This window comes from Platichthys flesus, chromosome 19 (assembly GCF_949316205.1).
Source record: "Platichthys flesus chromosome 19, fPlaFle2.1, whole genome shotgun sequence".
In the NCBI taxonomy this organism is placed as follows: domain Eukaryota; kingdom Metazoa; phylum Chordata; class Actinopteri; order Pleuronectiformes; family Pleuronectidae; genus Platichthys; species Platichthys flesus.
The window spans coordinates 1,375,724-1,398,472 of record NC_084963.1 but is presented as its reverse complement, the minus strand read 5'-3'; the positions used below and the strand labels follow the sequence as shown (position 1 = coordinate 1,398,472).

The following is a 22,749-nucleotide window of genomic DNA, read 5'->3' as shown; positions in this document are numbered from 1 at the left end:
GAGAGAGAGAGTTTTGCTGCTTCGCGCCGTCGATCAATAATAAAATCGGAGTCTGAATCTCCTGCTGCGTTTTAGACTTTTATTTATTCTTAACCTGAAGGACGAATCCAGGCGACGTCAAAAACTACAGAAGAAGAAACAATCGAGGCCAAAAGACATGAAATAAAGAAGAAGAAGAAGAAATAAAGATTCAGAGAAAAAAAGAGTTATTAAATCTCTTGATATTTTCACACTGTCTCTAATGATTCTTAATGTTCACGTTTGAGTTCAATATATTTTGGTTTAATTGAAACAGAAAGAAAGAAAAGTTTGAGAATCTTTCTGATTAACTTGTTTCACTCTTGATATATTTTCCTACCGAAGTTGAAAATGAATAACTGAGTTAATAACTTTAATCATCTCTCACCTCGAGTTATTATCAACACACTTTACTTTTATGTCTTTAAACCGATCGAGGCCAAAGAGATGAAAGAGAAGTGAGACAATGATCCTTTGATCTGAGTCGAGATCAAACTGCTCGAACTCATCGTGATGTTCCGAGAAGAAGAGAATTTAAATAACAGGAGAAAGTTCTTCGTCACTTCATCTCCTCACATGTCGGTTCGGATTCCTCGAGACCGAATCTAAAGTTTTCATTCTGGATTGAGAAGAACACACAGGAAATGATGCTCGGGTATCAAACCTCTGACCCTCTGGTTAGTGGACAAACCGCTTTACCCCCTGAGCCTCAGACTAGGTTAAAGAAAAGAAGACGGAGAATCAAACACACGTTTTCATCTTTAATAGACACAAAGTCAACAACAGCAACACATGTTGTTAATATAATGCACAATAGATTCAACCTGCACTGTTACACTGAGGAGAGCCTGTATACATGCAACACACACTCACGCACACAGACACGCACACAAATATCTACACTACTTTTACTCCGGAACAATAAATATTGAATCACATCAAAAAAAAAATTAGAACAATTCTGAAACATTTAGTGTGAAATTGAGAAATGAACAGAAGGTGTTTTAAATGAACGAGTCGGAAACTCAAGGAAACGATTTGATTTTCACACGTGAGGAAAAGAAGCTGCTTCACAATAAAACGAGAGGAGAGAGGAAGGAAACCATAGAAATTATCTGTGAGAACCTTCTTCTTCTGGCTGGATGAGCCGATCTTCATCACTTGTTATTTACTCTCCAGCTCTTCCTCGGCCTGCTCTACTCTTCTCACCTTTACCCCCCCGAGATGCTGCCAAAAACAGATTTCTCCCCAAACTGTTAAGAGCGGTGGAGAAAACGTGGAATCAAGATCTCAAGAAGGACTTGACGTGTGTGTGTGTGTGTATGTGTGTGTGTGTGTGTGTGTGTGTGTGTGAGTGTGTCTGAGGAGAGGAGGAAGTTGTGAAAAGCTTTGACACGCTGCAGTTTCCAGGTGTGTGACGTGTGAGAAGCTTTCTGACGGCTCTAGTGAAACCGACAGGAGCAACAGGACGGAGGACGAGTGGAGGTGAAGTGCGTCCAACACACAGTAAATAACTTTATTCATATCCTTTGATATTCTCCTTTATCTCTGCATTAAACTCTGAGGGATAAAATGTTTTACAGCAAGAAGCTCCTCTGTGACATTTACAACAGTTACACAATCAGACGTTAAAATAGAAATGTGTCCCGTTAACACAACGCCCTGGTTTTACAGACGCTGCTGTAGCGGTTAGCATTCCTCATAAGAAGTAATGAGCGTGTTAGCGCCAAGCTAAAGAGATGCATCAAGCCCGGTTGAACCCACGGCTGTTAATCAGAGAAGAGTTGGTTTTCTTTAATTACTGAATTTTCTCCTGCTTGTCTATCTTTTGAGGAATTCTTGATATCGTGAGAAGACGTTAATGGATAAGTTAAATCTTATTTTACAAGTTAAAACAACTGGAAACGTTTCAGATGGACTGAGATGAGAAGTCATCTGAGTTCAGCGCCAGGCGGACGTCACGTTAGCCACAATAAATACACACAACGGGATTCACGCTCACTGTACAAGATTAACACCAGCCTACATTACACAGCAGCTCTGATGATATATATATATATATAATGTATATGTACACTATCATATCTGGAGGTGGCCTCTTCAAGGTCAGAAGAAAACTGAAGCCAGGGATAAAATGAGGCAAATAAAAAAATCAGCTGCTGTTTTCCTTCAAATTTAAAAAGCTTCAGGAACGTTTTACATCACGAGGAATGAAGTGAGGAGAAGAGTTAGTACCAAAATGTGGTCGAACAGAAACAGAATGAAAACAGTGAGACTGAGGAACACAAACAAATCAAGCCTCACTCTCTGATCGACTCCTCTCAGTCACATGTTAACATCATCGATGACCAGATCTTTGTGAAGGACCAGGAATGACGAGATGATGCAAACGACTCCAAACACATCAATGCAGTTTAAAATGTAAACGTGGCTTCAGTCAGGAACTTTAAATACGTGAGAGAGAGTTCACAGGAAGAAGAATTCATCAAGTCCTGAAGCTGCTTCGAACTTTGGATGAAGATGTGGAAACTTCCTCAGCTTCATTTTACACTCTCAACATTTTGGGGCTAAAATGAAATTCACCACGAGAGAATCTTTTCTGTTTCTGCCTCAGAAAAGAAAACGAAGGTAAAAGGAGTCGAACCCGAGGCCGGGGCTCAGACCATGAAGCGGTGCTCCTTCCCGTCGTGGGCCATCAGGATCACGTTGCGGTTGGAGGTCCAGATGAGGCGGGCGAGCTTCAGGTGGTTCTGGGAGCCCGGGGACGCCGGCTGCACCGGAGGAACCTGGTAGGTCTTAATGCAGCGGAGCTGAGGGGCCGAGTTCAGCATCCCGATGCTCCCCAGCAGACTGGTGTTCATCTGGGGACCAACACAACATGAGGCTCCGTCCACTGGTCAGGAACCATCACCTCCACTGGGTGAAGAGCTCATCACCTTCAAGGAGGTCATGTTCTCACCCCTGGACATTTAGGTTCTGTCTGATTACGAAAAAATCTAATTTGATTTTAGTGATGAACTGATGAATCCTCGTAGGAAACGAAGACGCTGAAAAACCTCGTCAGTAGTTCAGACTCAAAGCGACTAGCGGCTAGTGGCTAGTGGCTAGCGACTAGCGGCTAGTGGCTAGCGACTAGCGGCTAGCGACTAGCGACTAGCGACTAGCGGCTAGTGGCTAGTGGCTAGCGGCTAGCGACTAGCGACTAGCGGCTAGTGGCTAGTGGCTAGTGGCTAGCGGCTAGTGGCTAGCGGCTAGTGGCTAGTGGCTAGTGGCTAGCGGCTAGTGGCTAGTGGCTAGCGGCTAGCAGCGGAGAGCAAGGAGCTGAGGAGGTTCTGAGGACAGTGATGTGTTTCTAGCATCAGAGCATTTTAACATTTTACAATCAACACTGATCAACTTCATCAACCTGAAGATGAACTCGTCTCTTTTAAAATGTGAGTTCAGTCACTGCATCAAGAAGTCAGAGCCGGAAACTGTGTGTGTGTGTGTGTGTGTGTGTGTGTGTGTGGGTAGGAAAAACACAGCCAGTAGAAACTCTATCGTTTCCTGAGACAATGTGCCCCTCCCTCACACACACACACACACACACAGACACACAAACACCGACACAGCGTCTGCCAGCTCATTACCACAGCAGCCGTCCTGCCGGCGCAGCAGCAGCGGTTTATGCTTACAGTAATGCCATTAGTGTGTGTGTGTGTGTGTGTGTGTGTGTGTGTGTGTGTGTGTGTTTGTCGGCAGACAGTCGTGTCAGAGGTCGTAAAGACCTTTCATTCAAAATAACAGTTCTGGGAAGAAGATAAGAAGAACATGTCTGTCTGTGCTGTCTGTGCTGTCTGTTCTGTTTGGAGACGTCCACGCTCACATTCCTCTGAGTTACACTTCAGGTTTTATAAATGAATTTATTAATAATAATTAGAAATCTATAGAACAATTTGAATAATTAAATAAGTCAAATGAGAAGAAGTTGTTTAAAAATAACTTGTTTGAGTCTCAGTTTCACTGCTGCTATAAAGATGTTAACTTTAAAACTATTAATATAAGTCTTGACCACTAAATGAGTCTGTGTGTGTGTGTGTGTGTGTGTGTGTGTGTGTGTGTGTGTGTGTGTGTGTGTGTGTGTGTCGTTCACCTGCCAGAAGGAGATGTGGCTGTCGGTGTTAGAGTAGGTTGCTAGGTAGCGTCCGTCAGGGGCGAAGGACACGGATGTGATCGGACCCTTATGACCGTGGATGTTCTGCAGAGAGAAAACAATCATCATCATCATTATTAATATTTCTTTGTATTTATAACAGAAATCTGGTTTTACGTCAAATACAGAGAAGAAGACACAAACTGATGAGGGGGAAGACTCACAAAGTCACCATAAATCATACACAACACATGGGAGCAGTTATTAAGAAAATCAAATATGGATGAAACCACTTTGAATGGATCCCGTGTTTATCTCCTGTGCAGCTCGACACTGACAGGAAGTCGTCAGTTGATTAAATCAGGTTCATTTCCTCCAGCAGCTGTTTCTGTGCTGCGACGTGATGAAGAACAAACTTCCTCTTCGTCACAACGTTTTAACGTCGCCTCAGAAAAAGACTCATGTTGCCGCGGCGCCGCCCGGATTCCCCCGGACAGTAAGTGTTTGGTTTGGTGGAGTTAACTCCATCAGCGGGGGGGTGGGGGGGGCAGCTTCTGCTCCAACATATGCTGCCATGCGCCTGCAGAACTCTGGGGACAGAATCAAGCGACGCCGCGCCACGTGTAACGCAATAAACCGTCCCACCAGATGCACGGTGTGTGAGGCAATAACCCCCCCCCCAGATATCCCCCCCCCCCCCCCCCCCCCCCCCGCCTCCGCCTGTGTGACTGGCTTTACAAACTCTCACCTCCAGATGAGATTAAGACGCGTCGCCTCAGGCGCTCAGACCCGGAGATAATAACCGTCTGCGGCGATTAAAGCAGAAAAAAACTAATAATGCAATGAAATAAAAATCTCATCTTTTTAATTCGTTCTTTTCTTTCTTTGCTGGAAACACGATTAGATTCCAGCAGAATAAAAATCATCTCTCCGGCTCCTTCACCTCTTTCCTTCATCTCTCTCCTAATGAATCCCTTCATTTTGATTTCTTTCACCTTCCAGTGTTCCCCCCCCCCCCCGTCACCAGTTCTCCTCCAGTAGCTTCTCCTAATCCCATTAACATCACCAGTGGTCAGTGATCAGAGCGAAGAAGAGAAAACTGTCTGTCGGCAAATATTCATCAAACCAAAAAACATTTTCTATTTTTAAAAATCTCCACAACTGAAGAACCTGAAAGTCCAAATTCATCTAAAACTTAAATATACCAGATAAAAACATTTCTTTAATTTATTTTTCTCTCTTTTGTTATTGTTAAAACCTTCAAACACACTCTGACCTGCAGCCACTGGCCAATCAGAGCTCCTGCCTCTGCTCTGTGGGCGGGACTTATTTAATGTCTCTGTGTGTTTATGAAGTGGAAACTTTTCATGTTAAATCAGCACAAAACTTACATGAGGCTGAGAAATGATAAGAGAAGCAGCAACTGGAGCCAAAGATTTAAAATTAAAAACTCAATCTGGAGAAATGAACGATACGCTCTCGTCCAATCAGAGCGCAGGTCTGAAAGATTCCACACAAAGACGAGTGGAACAATTTAATGTGATTCAAATATTAATGATTTCATATATATTATGATGAGTGTTAGTGTGTGTGTGTGTGTGTGTGTGTCACGGTGGACTGAATACCAAATCAATCAGCCTATCAGAGAGCAGTGAAGCAAACTGAAACCATTTACAGCAGCACTCTGTACTTCACTACACCTGGCGCCTGGGGACAGTGTGTGTGTGTGTGTGTGTGTGTGTGTGTGTGAGTGTGTGTGTGTGTGTGCACGTCACAGAAGGCGTCATCCCATTTTGTTTCCATCCCCCATGATTGACAGCTCTCAAGCTCCACCTCATAATAATATTTTCCTGGTTCGATGCTCCTGGTTGGACGAACTCAACTTTCAGCACTAAACTCTTAAATAACTGTATTTGGTAAATTTCTGTTTAAATACATCTACTTCCTGTTGCGAGGCCCCGCCCACATGGAGGCGAATGTGGATCCTGAAAGTTTTGACAACCAGGAGGAGCTGAGGCTGCTCTTTGATTGGCTGTTACAGATACTCCCACTGTTAATTACAGCCAATTGGTATTGATTTACATTCTTTTCAAATCTAACGTGATTGGTTGAGCCCTGACGCCGTCTCAGGTGCACCGAGCTTCGTCCACCGCGACAAGCCGACAAGAACAGACGGAGATGAAGGAGCTACATGAGTAAACGACTGACATCACTGACTGTGGGTCAGTTGGTTGAAGAGATGAATTCCACTAAGAGACGCTCTAGTTTTATTATTGTACGATCTGTGTCAGCCCCTATGAATCCATATCAGCTCTACTGTCAGAGCGCCACTGGCTCGGCTCATTATGGGATGTGGAGGATCGGGGGTGGGAGGTGTGAGGCTGCACCTCCAGCTCCTGACGTCTCCTCCGGACTCAGAAAGAAACAGATGCAGACGGAGAGAAAGAATCATTCAGATTGTTTCTTTGTGTTCAATTAGTGGAGTCTGTTAAAGAAGCCGAGCAAGCAGCTGGACACACACACACACACACACACACACACACACACACACAACCCCACACACTGAGTAATGCAGCTGACAAAGGACTGTTCACGGAGGCTGATCAAAGCTGTGGCAGATGGTCATGCAGGGACAAGCTAGCTACGGTTAGATGGACACATGGACACATGGACACACACACACACACACACACACGGACACACACACACACACACACACACACACACACACACACGTCATCTTTTCCTTCATCTCCTGATTCTTTCTTCACTTCCTTCCTTAGTTATCACTTTATCTCCATTTTGCTCATTTGAACCTTCATCCCTCCTGCAGCTCTTCTCTTCTTTCTTTCCTCCTTCACTCTTTTTCCTTCCTCCTCTTTTCTCTGATTTCACAAATCAAAACCATTTATTTATCTTTTTGTTTTTCTGTGAACTGGGACCAGTGATCTCAGGAAAATAAAAAACACTGAAACCGTTTTCACAAATGTTTTTGTTATTTTTTCCCAAACTTCCTGAAGCGGTTAGACAAATTCCACAAATGTGTGAAACTTGTGTCCCATCTGCTAACATGGAGGAGGCGGGATTTATGATTGTGGCTGGCTGTACTGCAGCCAGCCACCAGGGGGCGATCGAGAGGATTTGGCTTCACTTTTGGGACATTAAAACATTATATAACAAATAAACTCCAGAATCAATAAGAAGAATCAGAGATAATGAAACCTGAAAGATACACATTCCTATAAAGAGAATTAAGCTTTAGCTTGCATTAGTGAGGAAACACACACACACGCACGCACACACACAGTTCCCACAAAGGCTTCATCTATTAAATGTTAATTACTTCAAATAAAACACAAAGGGAAAACGTCTCCTGTCTTTATGTCGTGAACACAAACGTAAACACACAAGATGTTGGCTGAACAGGGGCCAGTGCAGTTATCAGATATAAATGACCCCCCCCAACAAGCTAGACTGCTCAGGTTACTGCAAATCAATACAGAGCAAATTACCAACACACACACACACACTGCACAATCACACACACACACACACAACCAAACGTAAAAGTGTGCAAAGACAGAAGCGTGATTAAGAGACTCATCACTTCATCGTTAATCAACGATTGAGGGAAAGAAAATAAGTGACAGCAACAAAACTCCTCCTTCCTCTCTCACCCCCCCCCCACCCGGCTCCTGCTCTCCCATTGTTCCCTCTCTTTTCTCCCTCAGCTCTCCTCCCACAGGAGAAAGTTAAAAATAATAATTATAATTATCATCCCTTAAGGACAATGTGGCATTTTACAACAATGCAAGAAAGATGTAGGACAAAGTAAAGGATATGGATGGATGGATAAAGAGATGGATGGATGATGGAGGGGTGATGGATGAAGGTGTGAGGAGGGAAAGCTGGACTTGATTGAACAACAGCGCTGAGGAGAAGTGCAGCGTGGAGTTTGAGACGAACCTGACATTTTCCCGTCCGGACATCGTAGAGCGCCACCGAGCCCTGTCGAGCTCCGACAGCGATGCGGTGGCTGCGGTCACAGTAACCGACCATGTAGAACCTGGGGGGGGGGGGAGAGAACCACACTTCAACATGGGGAAGCCAGCAAATCAGCTAAGAAAGATCTCAGCCACTTCCTGTCAACACGGTTTAAACACTTCATACTCTTGACTGGATCTAAAGATGGACAACACGTCTCCACTTCCTCCTATCGTTACAAAGTGAAGCTTGGACGCAGGGTTCAGCCAGCCACCAGGGGGCGATCATGTTTGGACCAGGTATTTACTGTCCATCCTCTATACACCTGCATTTCTTTCTTTATTTGTTTATCTTCCAGGAAGTGAAGGAAGGACACAAACACACACGCACACACACACGACAATAATCTATTCACACATTCATAAACAGATTGAGTTGCCCTCAGGCTGATATCTGTCACCCAGTCAGTTGACCTCTGACCTCTAACGTCAGCCTGGGGTCAACTTGCCTTAACTCCTCCCCAAGTCACCGCCCAACTGACCTTGTAGGGACGTGCGTGGGGGGGGGAGGGGGTTGTTAACACCCACTTACCTGCATATCGCAGGGAAACACTCCTGCAGACCTTTCTTCTTCACCAGAGAACCTTCGATACAGTACATGATGATGTCCATCACCTGAGGAAGAGGAGGAGACATTACATCTTCTTCTCCTGGTGATCTGATAGCTGCCGTGACGTGAGATGTTGTGTTGCTCACCTCGACCAGCAGATCCACCACGTCTCCCGGCATCTTCTCGATCAGGATGTCGATGACTCGCAGGATCTCGGTCTTGGCTCGGGTCAGAGTGGTGGTGTGAACGTTCTGCTGCGACTGGGAGTTGGCCTGGGCTGCGTTGTACCGATGGACCTGATCCACAGACACATTCAAATATCTTTTATAAACTGGGGAGTGATGCATGGACATGAAAAACCGGGAACATGGAATCGATTATGACGACATATTCGATGTTTGTTTGAAGTCTCACCTCTCGTGCAATAGTGGTGATGAAGGCGGGCGGCCGGGCAGTGGCGATGAGAGAGAGGGCGTGGCGAGAAGAGCGAGCGGAATCCGCCGGCGGGTTGAGAGGCAAACCCATCGTGATGCTGTGGAGAGAGAAATGAGAACACTGATGTTAATAAATCACAAAATACACAAACAACGAATAACACATGTTTCAATAAACTGAGTCTTTACATGTGGACGTGAGGATCTGTGGATTGGGTTCACAGTAATGAAGGAACATGGAACTGTGTCATTTTAGACAAGAATAGAATAAGATTGATATAAATCACGTTTCAAATACACGTGCATTATTCGCAGCGTTGCACATTGTTCTTGGGATGGAATGATAATAAGACAAAGAAAAAAAGATCACCATATTTATCCTCATACCGATATATAACAAAATAGCAACTGTAGAAAAAACGACATTTAAATAAATAATTTCAGAGCGAAAGAAAGAAAATTAGATAAAAGTGGGAAGCTAGGCGGAGAGAGAGAGAGTGAGAGAGAGAGAGAGATAGAGAGATGGAGAGAGAGAGAGAGACAGAGATGGGGAGAGAGAGAGAGAGAGAGAGAGAGAGATGGAGCCTTACTAATATATGGAGTGAAGAGATTAGCGGGAAGCTTATAATGTCAAGGCCGAGTCAATGGGAGCCATTCACCAGACGACAGCATAATGGACTCCCACAATGCAACAAGAATTAGACACACACACCCTAACAGCTGGCCCCACACCCCTCTGAGTGTGTGTGTGTCTGTGCGTGTGTGTGAGGAGGAGAGAGAGAAAGAGAGCGGCCGAGCAAGGCCACCTTGTTAACAAATGACTCTGGGGAGGAGGGGGGGGAGTGATGGGCGAGCGGCCGGCCGAGCTGCACGATTCATCTCCTCTGATTACAGCTCACAGCTACAGATTGTGTAATTAATACTGGTAATATATTGGCAATATATCAGCAATATTGAAATGTTTAATTTCATTTAGAGAGGCGCCTGTAATTGGAAACAGTCACCGTGTTGATATAAGGCAGCAGGAGAGCAGGGAGCTAATTGTACTGGGAAGCACCGAGGTTAATGGGCAACATTTAGAATGTAATGAAATAATCTGGATTATCATTAGAGACTCACACTCTCACACACAGACACACTCTCACACACACACACACACACACACACACACACACACACACTGTTTTCAGGCAAGAACTACAGAAAATATCAGGACCCAATTTTCTGGATATTTTTATTCTCCCAGTTTCACGTCAACTCGCTCACTGGGAAGCTTCACTGACATTTTACTGTCGGCTGCAGGAAAAGACCCAGAACATGTCTTGAGCACCAGTAAAGCCACTGGTCCTGAAACTACCTGGACCTCGGCTCTGGTCTAAAAGCTGTTTTATTAATTAAGATAAATAAGAGTATGTGTCTTATTCAATTTTTTCTAGAACATACGGCCTCAGAGGTTTTTTACAGTCATAGATGAAGACTTCATGGTCGGAGCACTTGGATTAGATCACAACGTAAACTCCAGTAAAGGTTATTAAATTATCTATAATCTATGATCTATACATTATACATAAATTTCATCTGTACAAACAGCACATTGTGTTTAAAGCTTCAAACTGAAGCCTGCATCCAGTCTGGAAACGTTCGATGTTGTTACGTCAAGACAGAGTAAATAATCAATTATCAATTATCATCATTGAATTTTCTATAAACTTAATATTATCTTATGATTCAGTCTTTAAATGCAGCACAATCTGTCTGTAGAGCAACACAAAATAAACACACACAAACACACACACACACACACACACACACACACAAAGTGCTAGTAAAAAAATAATATGTGTATTAAAGTAACGAAACCGAAATAGTTTGTGAGCTGAGATCGACGTAATTCTGATTGACTGATGCGTAGCTGACAAAACACACACAGACACACACACAGACACACACACACACACACACTCTCGTAGGGTTAAGTGTGTGAACCTGGCAACATGACTGCATTCACAGCCAATATCACGCTGACATTATCCAGTCAATACCAACACCCACACTCTCACCCACACACACACACACACGCACACACACTCAGGATTGGAGGTATTGATTTGTGTGTGTGAGGGAGGACTGTGTAACGTCACGTGATGAAGAGTCCCTGCTGCACAGAAACCAGTGCTGCCTGTTTAGAGTCACTGGTTTGTTCGGTGCTCGGCTGAAGAGAAGCAGACTGAACATTGATCGATCGTCTGATTGGTTCAAAATATAAAACTCAGCTGTTTATCAACTGTGGACGTTTTGTGTCTTTAACTAAATTCACTGAGCATCAAATCCCAGCGAGTGTTTTCTGTTCATGAAGGTTGATGTCACAAGATGTTAAAGGTCTTTAGGTTTATTTAAAACAGACTCAGACATATGACCAGCAGGTAAAATGTGTGTGTGTGTGTGTGTGTGTGTGTTAATGAATCCTGTGTGTCTGTAAAACACTGATGGGCATGAGAGTGTGATGAGTTATTAAACAATAGAAAATGTGATGTTTCCAATATCATCTTTGTGTTCTGTCACATTTAACTCTCTTGTGTGTACATGTGTTAGTTATCATCCATTTTGATTTGAAACAATTTAAAAGAATCATACTTAAAGAGATTTATGGAATAAAAAATGAATTTCACTTTATTATCCATGTTTCTCTTCAAGTTCCTTTCACCTTCTATTCAGCAAAAAATGTATCTGCTACTTAAATTGTTTTGTTTTCAATTCTACAACCATACACACACACACACACACACACATGCACACACACACACACACACAGACACACACAGACACACACACACACATACACACACAGACACCAGACATATCTATACTCATTTAACCAGGCTGCCCCGGCTTCAGTTTCAACCTTAATAGGATCAACTCATATTGGCCAGTTAGATTTCAGCAGCAACACACAGACACACACATGCACACGAACACGCACACAGACGCACACTCCCCTTTGTGTCATACATGAAAAGACTTCAGTGAATTACCCTCTCTACGTGACCTGTGACCTTCACTTGTGTAAAATGCTGCTTCACCTTAACCACGACCTCACTGTGATTGTATAAAAGCAGCCGTGACCTTTGACCCCCTCGCTGCTGGTTGTGATGCTGATGGTCCAGGAAGTGAAAGTGAGTCTGCTGCCGTTAAACTGGTTAAACTGGATCCACAGTTACAATGACGGATGTAAATCAACTGATTGTTTTTAATAAAGGTAACTTTGCTTTCACAAGGTCGACGGTGACCGGGTCAGATTGGTCATGAACCAGAGTTCATCTCCAATAGTCAGCTGGAAACTTCTCTAACATGAAGGATTCTGGGTCAGGAAGCAGAGGATCATGGGTAATATCCAGCGTTCAGATGCGTTCCACACATGAACACAGACCAACCCACATGAACACAGACCAACACACATGATCACAGACCAACACACATGAACACAGACCAACACACATGATCACAGACCAACACACATGAACACAGACCAACACAGACCAACACACATGATCACAGACCAACACACATGAACACAGACCAACACACATGAACACAGACCAACACACATGATCACAGACCAACACACATGATCACAGACCAACACACATGAACACAGACCAACACACATGAACACAGACCAACACACATGATCACAGACCAACACACATGAACACAGACCAACACACATGAACACAGACCAACACACATGAACACAGACCAACACACATGAACACAGACCAACACACATGATCACAGACACAGGACTCACATGTCAGAGCAACGCAGACATTGTTACATCATCATAATGTCCTGCAATCAGATTACAGCCCGGCTTCCATAACTCAGTGTGTCTGCCTAAGTGTTTCTGCAGAGTGTGTGTCTGTGTGTGTGTGTGTATGTGTGTGTGTGTGTGTGTATATGTGTGTGTACACTGGAATCTGAGAGGGAGGCTTGAACAATCGAGTAAACGCACACAAACATAAAATCCAACCAATCAGTTCAGTTGCTGACCAGAGATATGTTCAGTGTGTATTTAACACAAAGATCTTTACACCAGCCCTGTTCTCACTGATCTCAGTGTCTGTACTGAACCGGTCTGATCTCAGTGTCTGTACTGAACCGGCCTGTGTGGTCTGTTGGTCTGTGGTGATGCTGGAGCAGCTATTTCACTGAAAGTGACCTGCAGGAATCGAGCCACAGCAAATAAAGAGTAAAGAGCTGCTCACGTGTTTATTCATAGTTCAGTGAATGTTCTATTGGCAAAAATACTAATAAGTTAGATGTCTCATCAAAGGGGAGGTGCGTCTCCAGAGCAGCTGTTTCTGTTTTACTTCCATAGACAAGAATCTGATTTGTCACATTCATTCTCTCTGATCCTCTTATGTGTTATTTACTGAGACAGAATTCATTTCCAAGATCTGGTTCAGAATATGAGATAGAAAATGTAATTGTGTCGATCAAAGCAACATGTGACATCACGTGTGTGTGTTTGTGTGTGTGTGGTGGTGGGGGGGGGGGGGGACTCACTTGGCCAGCTGCTTCTCTGCGTCGGCACAGAGCTCCAGAAGTCCCATGAGCACGGCGGACACGTCCATGTACGGCTCCCACACGGTGAAGCCTCGGCCAATCAGGTCGATGGCGGTGCGGCGGATGGTGCTGTGGGGGGGCAGCTTGGGGCTGGGGGGCTGCAGCAGCAGGAAGGTCAGAGCCTTACCTGCAACCAGTAGAACCAGTGGGATCAGAGGATTGTGGGGGTTTGAGTCTGGTGGTGGTTCGGACACCATCCAGTGACACTACAGCACATTTATACGATTTTATTAGTTCATTAGTTTTCTGCAGGACTGAATAACATGGAGGAAAATATGACATTAACATGTGATGTGTGCACAGCAGTTCACACTTTAGACACGGCATCAGTTGCATGACCTTAAACCTTCCTGTTCAATGTCTAATTATCCATTTATCAGTTCACATCTGTATTCCCAACATAACCAGAGTCTTGACTGGGACTCAGTCAACCCGACACGTGACTGTCAAGCTCTTATGACAGAAATGTGAAAGAACCAACACCAGATCATGGTTAAACGTCGGTGACATCATCAGCTCTACACGACATCCTAGAGCATCGGTTCTCTCTCCCCCCCCCCACATCACCCCATGGCAGCAAGAAAGCCATTAAAGAAATAAAGATATTTTCTATCAAGAAATCGTATCAGCTCATATAGAAAAGTCATAAATCCTAATGTTTAAAATGAGGCTCCGATACGATAACAATGATGTAACACACACACACACACACAAACACTCACACACACACATACATATATACACACACACACACACAGGATATGGAGAGGCAGCGGGAGGGAGGTCACTTCAGAGCTGACCTGACATTTGAGCCAGTCTCTGTGGGGACAGGCTGACCATTAAGACTCCAGAAAATATCCCCCATCCTTCAATAACATCCCCCATCGTCCCAGCACGCACACACACACACACTCATGCACCCCCCCCCCCCCCCTCCCAACAGTCCTGTGTGTCTCTGCCAGTCTCACCCACAGCAGCCTGACGTCCAGAGCTTTTAGCAGATTCCTCACAAAGTGCTGCTCGGAGATAACGTCAGTGAAACACAGACAGAAGCAGATGTGATAATATGTGAAAATCCGAATTTCCAAATGTGAACAGAAAAGATGCTTCTCACAGGAAGTTCAGACATTTACTTAGAAAAAACTATATGATTTCATTATATGGTTATGTTGTTTCTACTGAAGCATCAGGAGGCTCTTGTGTTTTACCGTCTGGATCCACTCGCAGATCGATTCCCTTCACTGTATTTTCACTTTACATCTAAATGTTAAATCATAATATGAAGGAACATGTGATATGATATAATACGGATCCTTTACTTTCAGTCTTTATGATCCTGTGGTGGCTCTGAAGCTCCTCCAGCCTCCAGACACACACATAATCTCATCATCAGGCTCTTCTGGCATTTTATCATCGGCCCGCCTTAAATGGAAAACCCGCTTCCTTATTGGTTTACGTGTGCACACGCAGCCTATGAGAGATATAGGTGGAGGTTAACTGTATCAGCAGCTTCACATTGTCGTTACATATACGAGCTGCTAACTGGATTCAAACAGAAAGACAAAGTGCAGAGGAGCTCGTGCTGCTGTCAGAGAGAGAAACATGCAGATGAGGCATGTTGTTAGCGTGTTGTTAGCGTGTTGTGACCGACTCAGTGACAGGGTGATGAACTCTGACCCCTGATCAACACCAGGTAAACAAACAGCAGAGAGAGGTGAAATCAATCATGTTTTTGTTACGTGCGTCAATATACATGAAACACTGGACTATAAATATCAGCTGTGGGCTTTAATGAACTTTGACCTTCAGCTAATGATTATTACAAATCATCACGACCACACAGAAATCAATTACACGTCACGATTTCTCCCCCCAGTCGTGTTTACTATCAAATATACTGAGATTTCCATTAATTATCAGAGAGAACAAAACAATAAGTGCTTGATGGATTTTATCATGTGTTTTCAACCTTTTCATAAATCATATAATAAACTGTGCTATGATTTGAAGTCATTTTTACTTTAACCTCAACAACACTGACCCTATAAACACAATTTATTTTAACACTGTTCTGTTTTGTTTCAGCTTTCATTTCTGTATTTGTTTAAATGACTTATGAATATTAATGAGGGACAAAGGTCACGAGTCAAAATTAAACCAACACAGTGAGCAGGGGTACACAAAATGGGCTTTAGGGGTCAGGAGGTCAATGTTCCTCAGTGACAGTGACTGTGTGTGGGCAGGTGTGTGTGTGTGTATGTGTGTGTGTGTGTGTGTGTGTGTGTGTGTGTGTGTGTGTGTGTGTGTGTGTGTGTGTGTAATGAACTTGATTTGGGCTAAATCGTAAACCCCTCCTAATAATTTCACCTGTACAATTCAAAATTAGCGTTAACAATCAGCCCTGTAATTGGCCAGATCGAGGTTAAAATGTACGGCCCCTCCCCTCTTGGTTTTCGAGCAGGAAGTGAGCAGGGTCCCAGACTGCGGTCCATTTCTCACGGCGGACATCTTTGTTTAAAGGCCGGACGAGGCCAAACGAACCGATAGCTATTGACGAAGCATCAGTCGGCCATAATGAGCTGTTAGTTAGAGCAGTAAACATGTCACATTAACACACGGAGGGTGATTAAGGCTTGGGGAGGATGGGGGGGGGGGGGGGGGGGGGGTGAGGTGGGAACAACGGAGGGAAGGTGAGGGTGTGAAATGGTGACAGATTGGTGACGTCTGATTTTTAGCGAGCCGGGTCGACCGCTAACCGACTCGCTACTTTGCCTGCTCCTTCCTTTCCTTCCCCCTCGTTCTCTCGCTCTCTTTCTCGGAGCTTAAATGAAAGTTGAAGGTAAATCAATATCCGGGACTTGGTTAGTGGATGAGAGCCGGATCAGACCGGCTGCCGAGAGAGGGAACCACGTTTCAAAGAAGAGGGAGGAGGAGAGCCTGGGTGGGTGAGTGCAAACCTAACTATAACATACAATCATATATATCATTACTTCTTATATAAAGGTAAAAGTAGCTGTATTTGTTTATCAATTACAATATGTAATTCCTGTCAACTAGCACGTAGCATGCTGGCTAGTTACGCTACCTCTTGTTCCGGTTAGGTAGCATGTTTTTGGCTAACTAGCATGAACGTGTGGGTCGTTGCTACGTCACCAAGCTAACATCTTGAACACATTCGACAAGAAGTAAGTAGTCCTCAAATATGTCACATGGTATTTAGCATTCAAGTTTATTCAGCCAATCAATGGTCGTCCTAAGATTAAGCTACTGTAACGACAAGTAAATACAACTAATCGTTAATATTACATCAACAAATGTGGGCTAAAATATATATATATATATCAAGCCAATTGAAGGCTAAAGAAGTATTAATATGACTGGAGACAAGTTTCCTTCCGAAGTTTCATAATCTGAGCAAATTACCAGGAAAATAAAAATGATAATTAATTTGCATTTCGCTGAACTACTGATTGATTATTGAGCAAAATGATCAACTGATGGATCCAATTCCAGACAATAAGGACAACGTGCCTGAGATGCAGTGATGACGTTTGTTTGGTTTATTAGTTTAAGGAAAATTAGAATCTCCACTTCACAGATCGGATGTTTTCATCCCCTCAGTGGAGCAGGAACTTCCTGTGAACTCACATCCTTCATGTCCGGCAGGATTGACTCAATCCAGTGTGGTGTTGTGTTGTTTCCACTTTACGCTACAGCAGAGTGTGTTGTGTTGTTTCATCGACTCCTTGACGAAGCGTCAATGAAACAAAATAAATCTTAATTTCCAATCAGCTCTCTTCAACGTGTTAAAATGCCACCGTTGGGTAAATGGGCCTCGAAGGAACTTGAGGTCTTTTGCATTTACTGTCCCAGGACGGCTTCCTCCTGATGTAGAGTTTCATCCTGTCTGTCCACATCCTCCCGTCCCTCTGTCATCACCTGTCCTTCTTACATTCCCTCCATCCTTAGGCTCAATGTCCCCCTCCATCTCCCCTCCATTTCCCTGCTCCCGATATGAAAACATCAATCTATACTTGGCTGTATAGACTACTGTACCCTCCCCTCTCTCCGGGTGGACAGCTCTCATTCATCACACGCTGCGCTGTATGCCAACAACACCGATCCATCTTTCAATTTCATAATAGCGAGAGGAGAGGGGGTAGATTGAGAAGAAGGAGGGAGAGAAAAACAACAAACTGTACGAGAGCAGACAAAAGAACAGAGCGAAAAAGAAGAGAAGGAGGGAAAATGGAGGAAGGGGGAGAAATGAAAACAGACAAACAAGCGAGAGAGACAAAGAGCAGACGACATAAAGAATTTCCCCCCCACCACACGACTTTTACAGCCATCTGTAATTGTCTGTTTGAGCTTAAGTAATAAAACCTTTAAAAGGTTCACTAACTCAATGAGGTCGGTCACAGGAGCAAACCCTTCACTTCAATTAGTGAAGACTGACGACAACAACAGCACCGCTCGCTTGATCAAACCACAAATACAATATCTGTGTGAGGGGGCGGGGCTCAGCTGCTTTCAGGCTGTGGGAAGTGAGGTGATGTTGTTGAAGCCTCAAAATCCTAAAGTTTCCAACCTTAGAGGGAATGAAAAGCATCAGAGAGGCGAGTAAACCCTGAGTGTGTTTGTATATTGAAATAATGGTGTTTCACAGGGATGATGTCATTTCATAAGATCATGAGTGAGTTTTAGACCTAAACAAGCTTCAGATTGTGTCTATTGTCCTGTAGGATGAAGAAATGCACATTAAATGCATGTTTGAACAAAGAAAGATCTCGAGAGGGATATCTTCATAAGGAGACCCTTAATACAATATGATGGGAAATAATTTACAGATCAATTTAAAGCTCTGGATTGTCTCTGTAGGACCTGGACGGGTTTAAACAAGTAATTATTGTTATTGTTATTTTGTCGTTCCGAGAGTTTGATGAACACAACTTTAAAAACAACGTCGAACACAACTAACAACAAGCAGCCATGTGCTGTGTTTATCAAATCTGGATCTTAACTCATTCCAAGGTTTAAGGGAATTTCAGCATATTCAGTCAAATAGATAAAGTAAGAATTGGTCGGGTACCAGAGTTCTGCCAGTATCACAATGTCTTAGTGATCCAAAGGTTCTAAACAGGCGCAGCTCAAGGGGATCAATTAAATCTCAAGTTTGTTTTCTTCTGATGACCCAGGCCAGAGGTGTGTGTGTCTGTGTGTGTCTGTGTGTGAGTGTTTGTGTGTCCACAGGTGAGCCAGCAGCTGTGTACCGGTCCAACTAAGCAGCATCATGCTCCACGGCCTATCAGTGAGGGTACAGGCTCTGTCGCTGGGCGGATGCCCCCAGAGGCAGCCAATCAGAGCTCAGGAGCAGCAGGATGGAAGAGCAGCTCTGCTTAGTGCAGGTTTGATGCCCACCAAGGTCCAACGCTGCAGGCGGAGTGTGGCACAGGCTGGACTCAGTGTGTGTGTGTGTCAGTGCCAAGCTCCTTAAGGTGTCAAGCTTGGTGGATGAAAATCAATTCCATCTCTCCCCTCACCTCTAATCCAGCACTGAAGTTTCTACTTTGTCAGTCGTGTAGCTCAGAGTTTGGAAAAACCACAATTCAGGAGCACAACACGAGACCCTGAGCGTCTCAGTGAGTCTGACTGAGACAGAGACACAGCCTGCAGGAAGGAGACGGTGACGCTCATCAAACATCCACATCCTGGTTCAGAGCAGCTCAGTCTGATGAGAAGGTCTTTCTCTTAATATTTGCTGATAATCCCGAGGCCTGAGCGAGGCTGCTCGAGGGGTCAGGGGTCAGCGGCGTGGTCAGGATTTATTTGCTGAGGAGATTTAAAGTCAAAACTTGAGTCAATCCCTCAAACGAGAGGTGGATATTCAGAGGGCGCTGAAGACGACGGTTAGAAACCAGAGGAGGAGAGGAAGGTCTTTCTCTGTTTGGCAGAAATGGCGATACAGCACCGAGGCAACCGGTGCAGGGAAAAAAATTAAAGGCGAAACAAGATTACAGAAAAATAAAAGGAACGAGGAAAATCAATAACAATATCAGCTCCACTCCTGCTGCTGCTGCTGTCCGTCCCACAGCCAGCGACTTCACTCGCCTCTGAACCTTCTTAACGCCACACATCTCAAATGTCAGTCGGTAAAGTACAGAACAAACTAAAGACTGAGGATCCTCAGAAGCTTCAGCCGGTGTCGTCCTGACTTCGGTCAAATTCTAAGATAAAAATGTGTGTCGTGAGAGTGTGTCGTGCATGTGTGTGTTTTCTGTACTTACAAGTGTGTCTGGCCAGCGAGTAGTTGGACGACCCCCCGCTCGTCAGGCCGAAGCCCTCGGGCGCCTGTCCGCCGGGCCGAGCCCGCACCGCGCCCTTGGGCGGCTCGATCTCGGCGCCAAACTCGGCCCCGATGACCCCGAGCAGCACGATGGCGGTGGCCTGCTTACGGCGCTCCTCATACGAGTTGGAGATCTTCTTGGCATTTGGTGGAAGGTTGGAGAGACAACCTGGTAGAGACAGAGAGACTTTAACTCCAACAACTTTGTTAACTACGTATTTATTCCATTAGTTTGTTTCCTATTTATTTATTTAATTGTCTAGTTCAATATTTCAGTAAATTGTTAAAAAGTCAACAAAGAAAAACTTAAAGAGACAAGAGTTAAAACCAAGTGTTTGAGACAGAGGCTGAAAAGAGGAGCTGCAGCGATGGACAGTCGGAGGAAACTGATGCGTTTTGAAAATTTGTTTCAATAACATCAACATTTTATTAAATTGTTTTTCTTCAGGACCAAACAGAATCTGCAAAAACCAAACAACCACAAACCTCTTCTGATGATGCAATGTAACACAAAATAATACATTTGAAATATATCAATGTATATCAGAATTAAAAGAAACATATGAGACAACTGCCTTTGGACTAGAAGTGAAAATAAATACACTATAGTTATCATATAACAACCTTAATTTTTTTTTTTATATTTCAAGCATCACTGAAGAAATAAGAAAAATGTCCGGTTCCATCCAACGTCTGTCAGATGAAAATAAAATGTGATACACTGAAAATTCAAACTTGAGAGACGTGAACAGAACTCAGACGTTTTAGTGACTCACTGAACCAATTAACAGAACCAGTTCAGCTTGGACAGGTTCTCTACATCTGTGTGTTTCCTTCTTCTTTCAGACGTGTTGTGAGTGAAAGAACGAGTGGGTGGGATCTTTCTTTTACTTCTTTTCATTTTCTTTCTCTTTCGCTCTTTTCAAGCTGAAAGGTGGTTAACAAAAAACGGGATAAAAAAACCCAGCAGGCTGTGAGTCTCCAGTGAGCTGATAACAACTGAACAGGCACACTTCCATTGTCCTGGTATTAACCATTACTCACACACACACACACACACACACACAGACACACACACGCAGGCACACGTCTTATTGTCCAGCTGAAAGCCTTTAGTCACAGTGCACACACACACGGGACCTCTGGAAGGATTTTGGACACGTGCGTTGTGTGCGTGTCCCTCCATTGTGTTCATGACGACAACCTCAAAATAACCTCTTTTGTGTGTGGGTGTGTGTAACAGGGTCCACACAGTGGGGAAGAGGGGAATACAGTGTGTGTGTGTGTGTGTGCCTGTGTGTAGAATCACAGTAGGAGATGAGAGCTCCTTACTCACCTTGGATCAAAAGACCCACATAAAAACTGTTTGTGCATAAGTGTGTATGTAACACACACACACACACACACACACACACACACACACACACACACACACACACACACACACACACACACACACACACACACACACACACACACACACACACACACACACACACACACACACACACACACACACACACACACACACACACACACACACACACACACACACCACTTAAGAGGACATCATATTGACTTGCATCATTATTCTTATCCTAACTACTACTCTTCTAACCCTTAACTTAAATCTAATCTTAACCTTAACATGTCCTCACTTTATAATTTAAGGATTTTTATTGTGAGGACTTGTTTTTGTCCTAATGAGGCAGACGAGTCTCCTTAATGTGACTGTGTGTGTGTGTGTGTGGAGGTTAGGTCCCCACAATACAACACAAATACCTGGATCCCCCCCCCCCCCAGACACACACACACTCAATCCCACTGCGTCCACCCTCTGATTTCATTTCTTATTTTCTCTCTCTCTGCATGAGCGAGCACAGCATTGTTATGGATTTGTATGGTAGAGGAACAAGTACCGGGTACACACACACACGGACACACACACACATACACATACACGGACACACAAACACACGGACACACACACACACAGGGAAGGGGTGATAAATAGAGCGGGGGTGTTTCTGCTAATATTCATGATGGAGTTTTCTCTTGACAAAAGTTGTATAAATGAATGTCACATGATTGTTGATGAAGTCGGTGATTCATGAAAACAAAGTGTCGCCGCTCAGAGGAAGAAAAGAGACAAAGATGTTTGAAGCTGAAGAGCTGTTTTCATAAAGTCGTGAATTATTATTAATTAAGCATGAACCTAGTTTACAGAAAGAAGAGAATTAAAAAATCACTCTTGGAGTTTCTTCTTCAGAACAAACCGTTAAAGAAGATCGGAGCCAATCATGAGTCAGTGTCAGCTGTCAATCATAACGTCTCCGCCTGTTTTGCAAATTAATGATTAAAACCAAACTGATCAGAAACACTTGAACAAACATCAGTGGGATAAGATCGACCTGAAATGACAATGATAATATTTATTGTGTACTCTGTGTTTTTTGGCCCATGTCCCATCTGATAACATGGAGGAGAGAGGGTTTATGACCTATCCTGCAGCCAGCCACCAGGGGGCGATCAAGACGGTTTGAATTCATTAACAAGGTTTGATTGACAGCTGATGACAGTGCAGTGACATATTAAAACCAAAA

General features: G+C 43.9%; 1 protein-coding gene across 2 annotated transcripts in view; it reads right to left on the bottom strand.

Annotated features, from left to right (window-relative positions):
• Nucleotides 1-766: 766 nt before the first annotated feature.
• LOC133975206 (WD repeat-containing protein 7) overlaps nt 767-22,749 on the bottom strand; it is a 60,612-nt gene continuing 38,629 nt past the window's right edge. For both annotated transcript variants that reach the window (XM_062413108.1, XM_062413109.1), the window contains 8 exons: nt 20,088-20,315; nt 13,744-13,930; nt 9,158-9,275; nt 8,890-9,039; nt 8,726-8,808; nt 8,117-8,216; nt 4,151-4,255; nt 767-2,879 (listed from right to left, as the gene is read on the bottom strand). In XM_062413108.1, the coding sequence (XP_062269092.1) occupies nt 2,676-2,879; nt 4,151-4,255; nt 8,117-8,216; nt 8,726-8,808; nt 8,890-9,039; nt 9,158-9,275; nt 13,744-13,930; nt 20,088-20,315 (1,175 nt within the window). In that variant the 3' untranslated portion in view covers nt 767-2,675. The remainder of the gene's footprint in view (nt 2,880-4,150; nt 4,256-8,116; nt 8,217-8,725; nt 8,809-8,889; nt 9,040-9,157; nt 9,276-13,743; nt 13,931-20,087; nt 20,316-22,749) is intronic.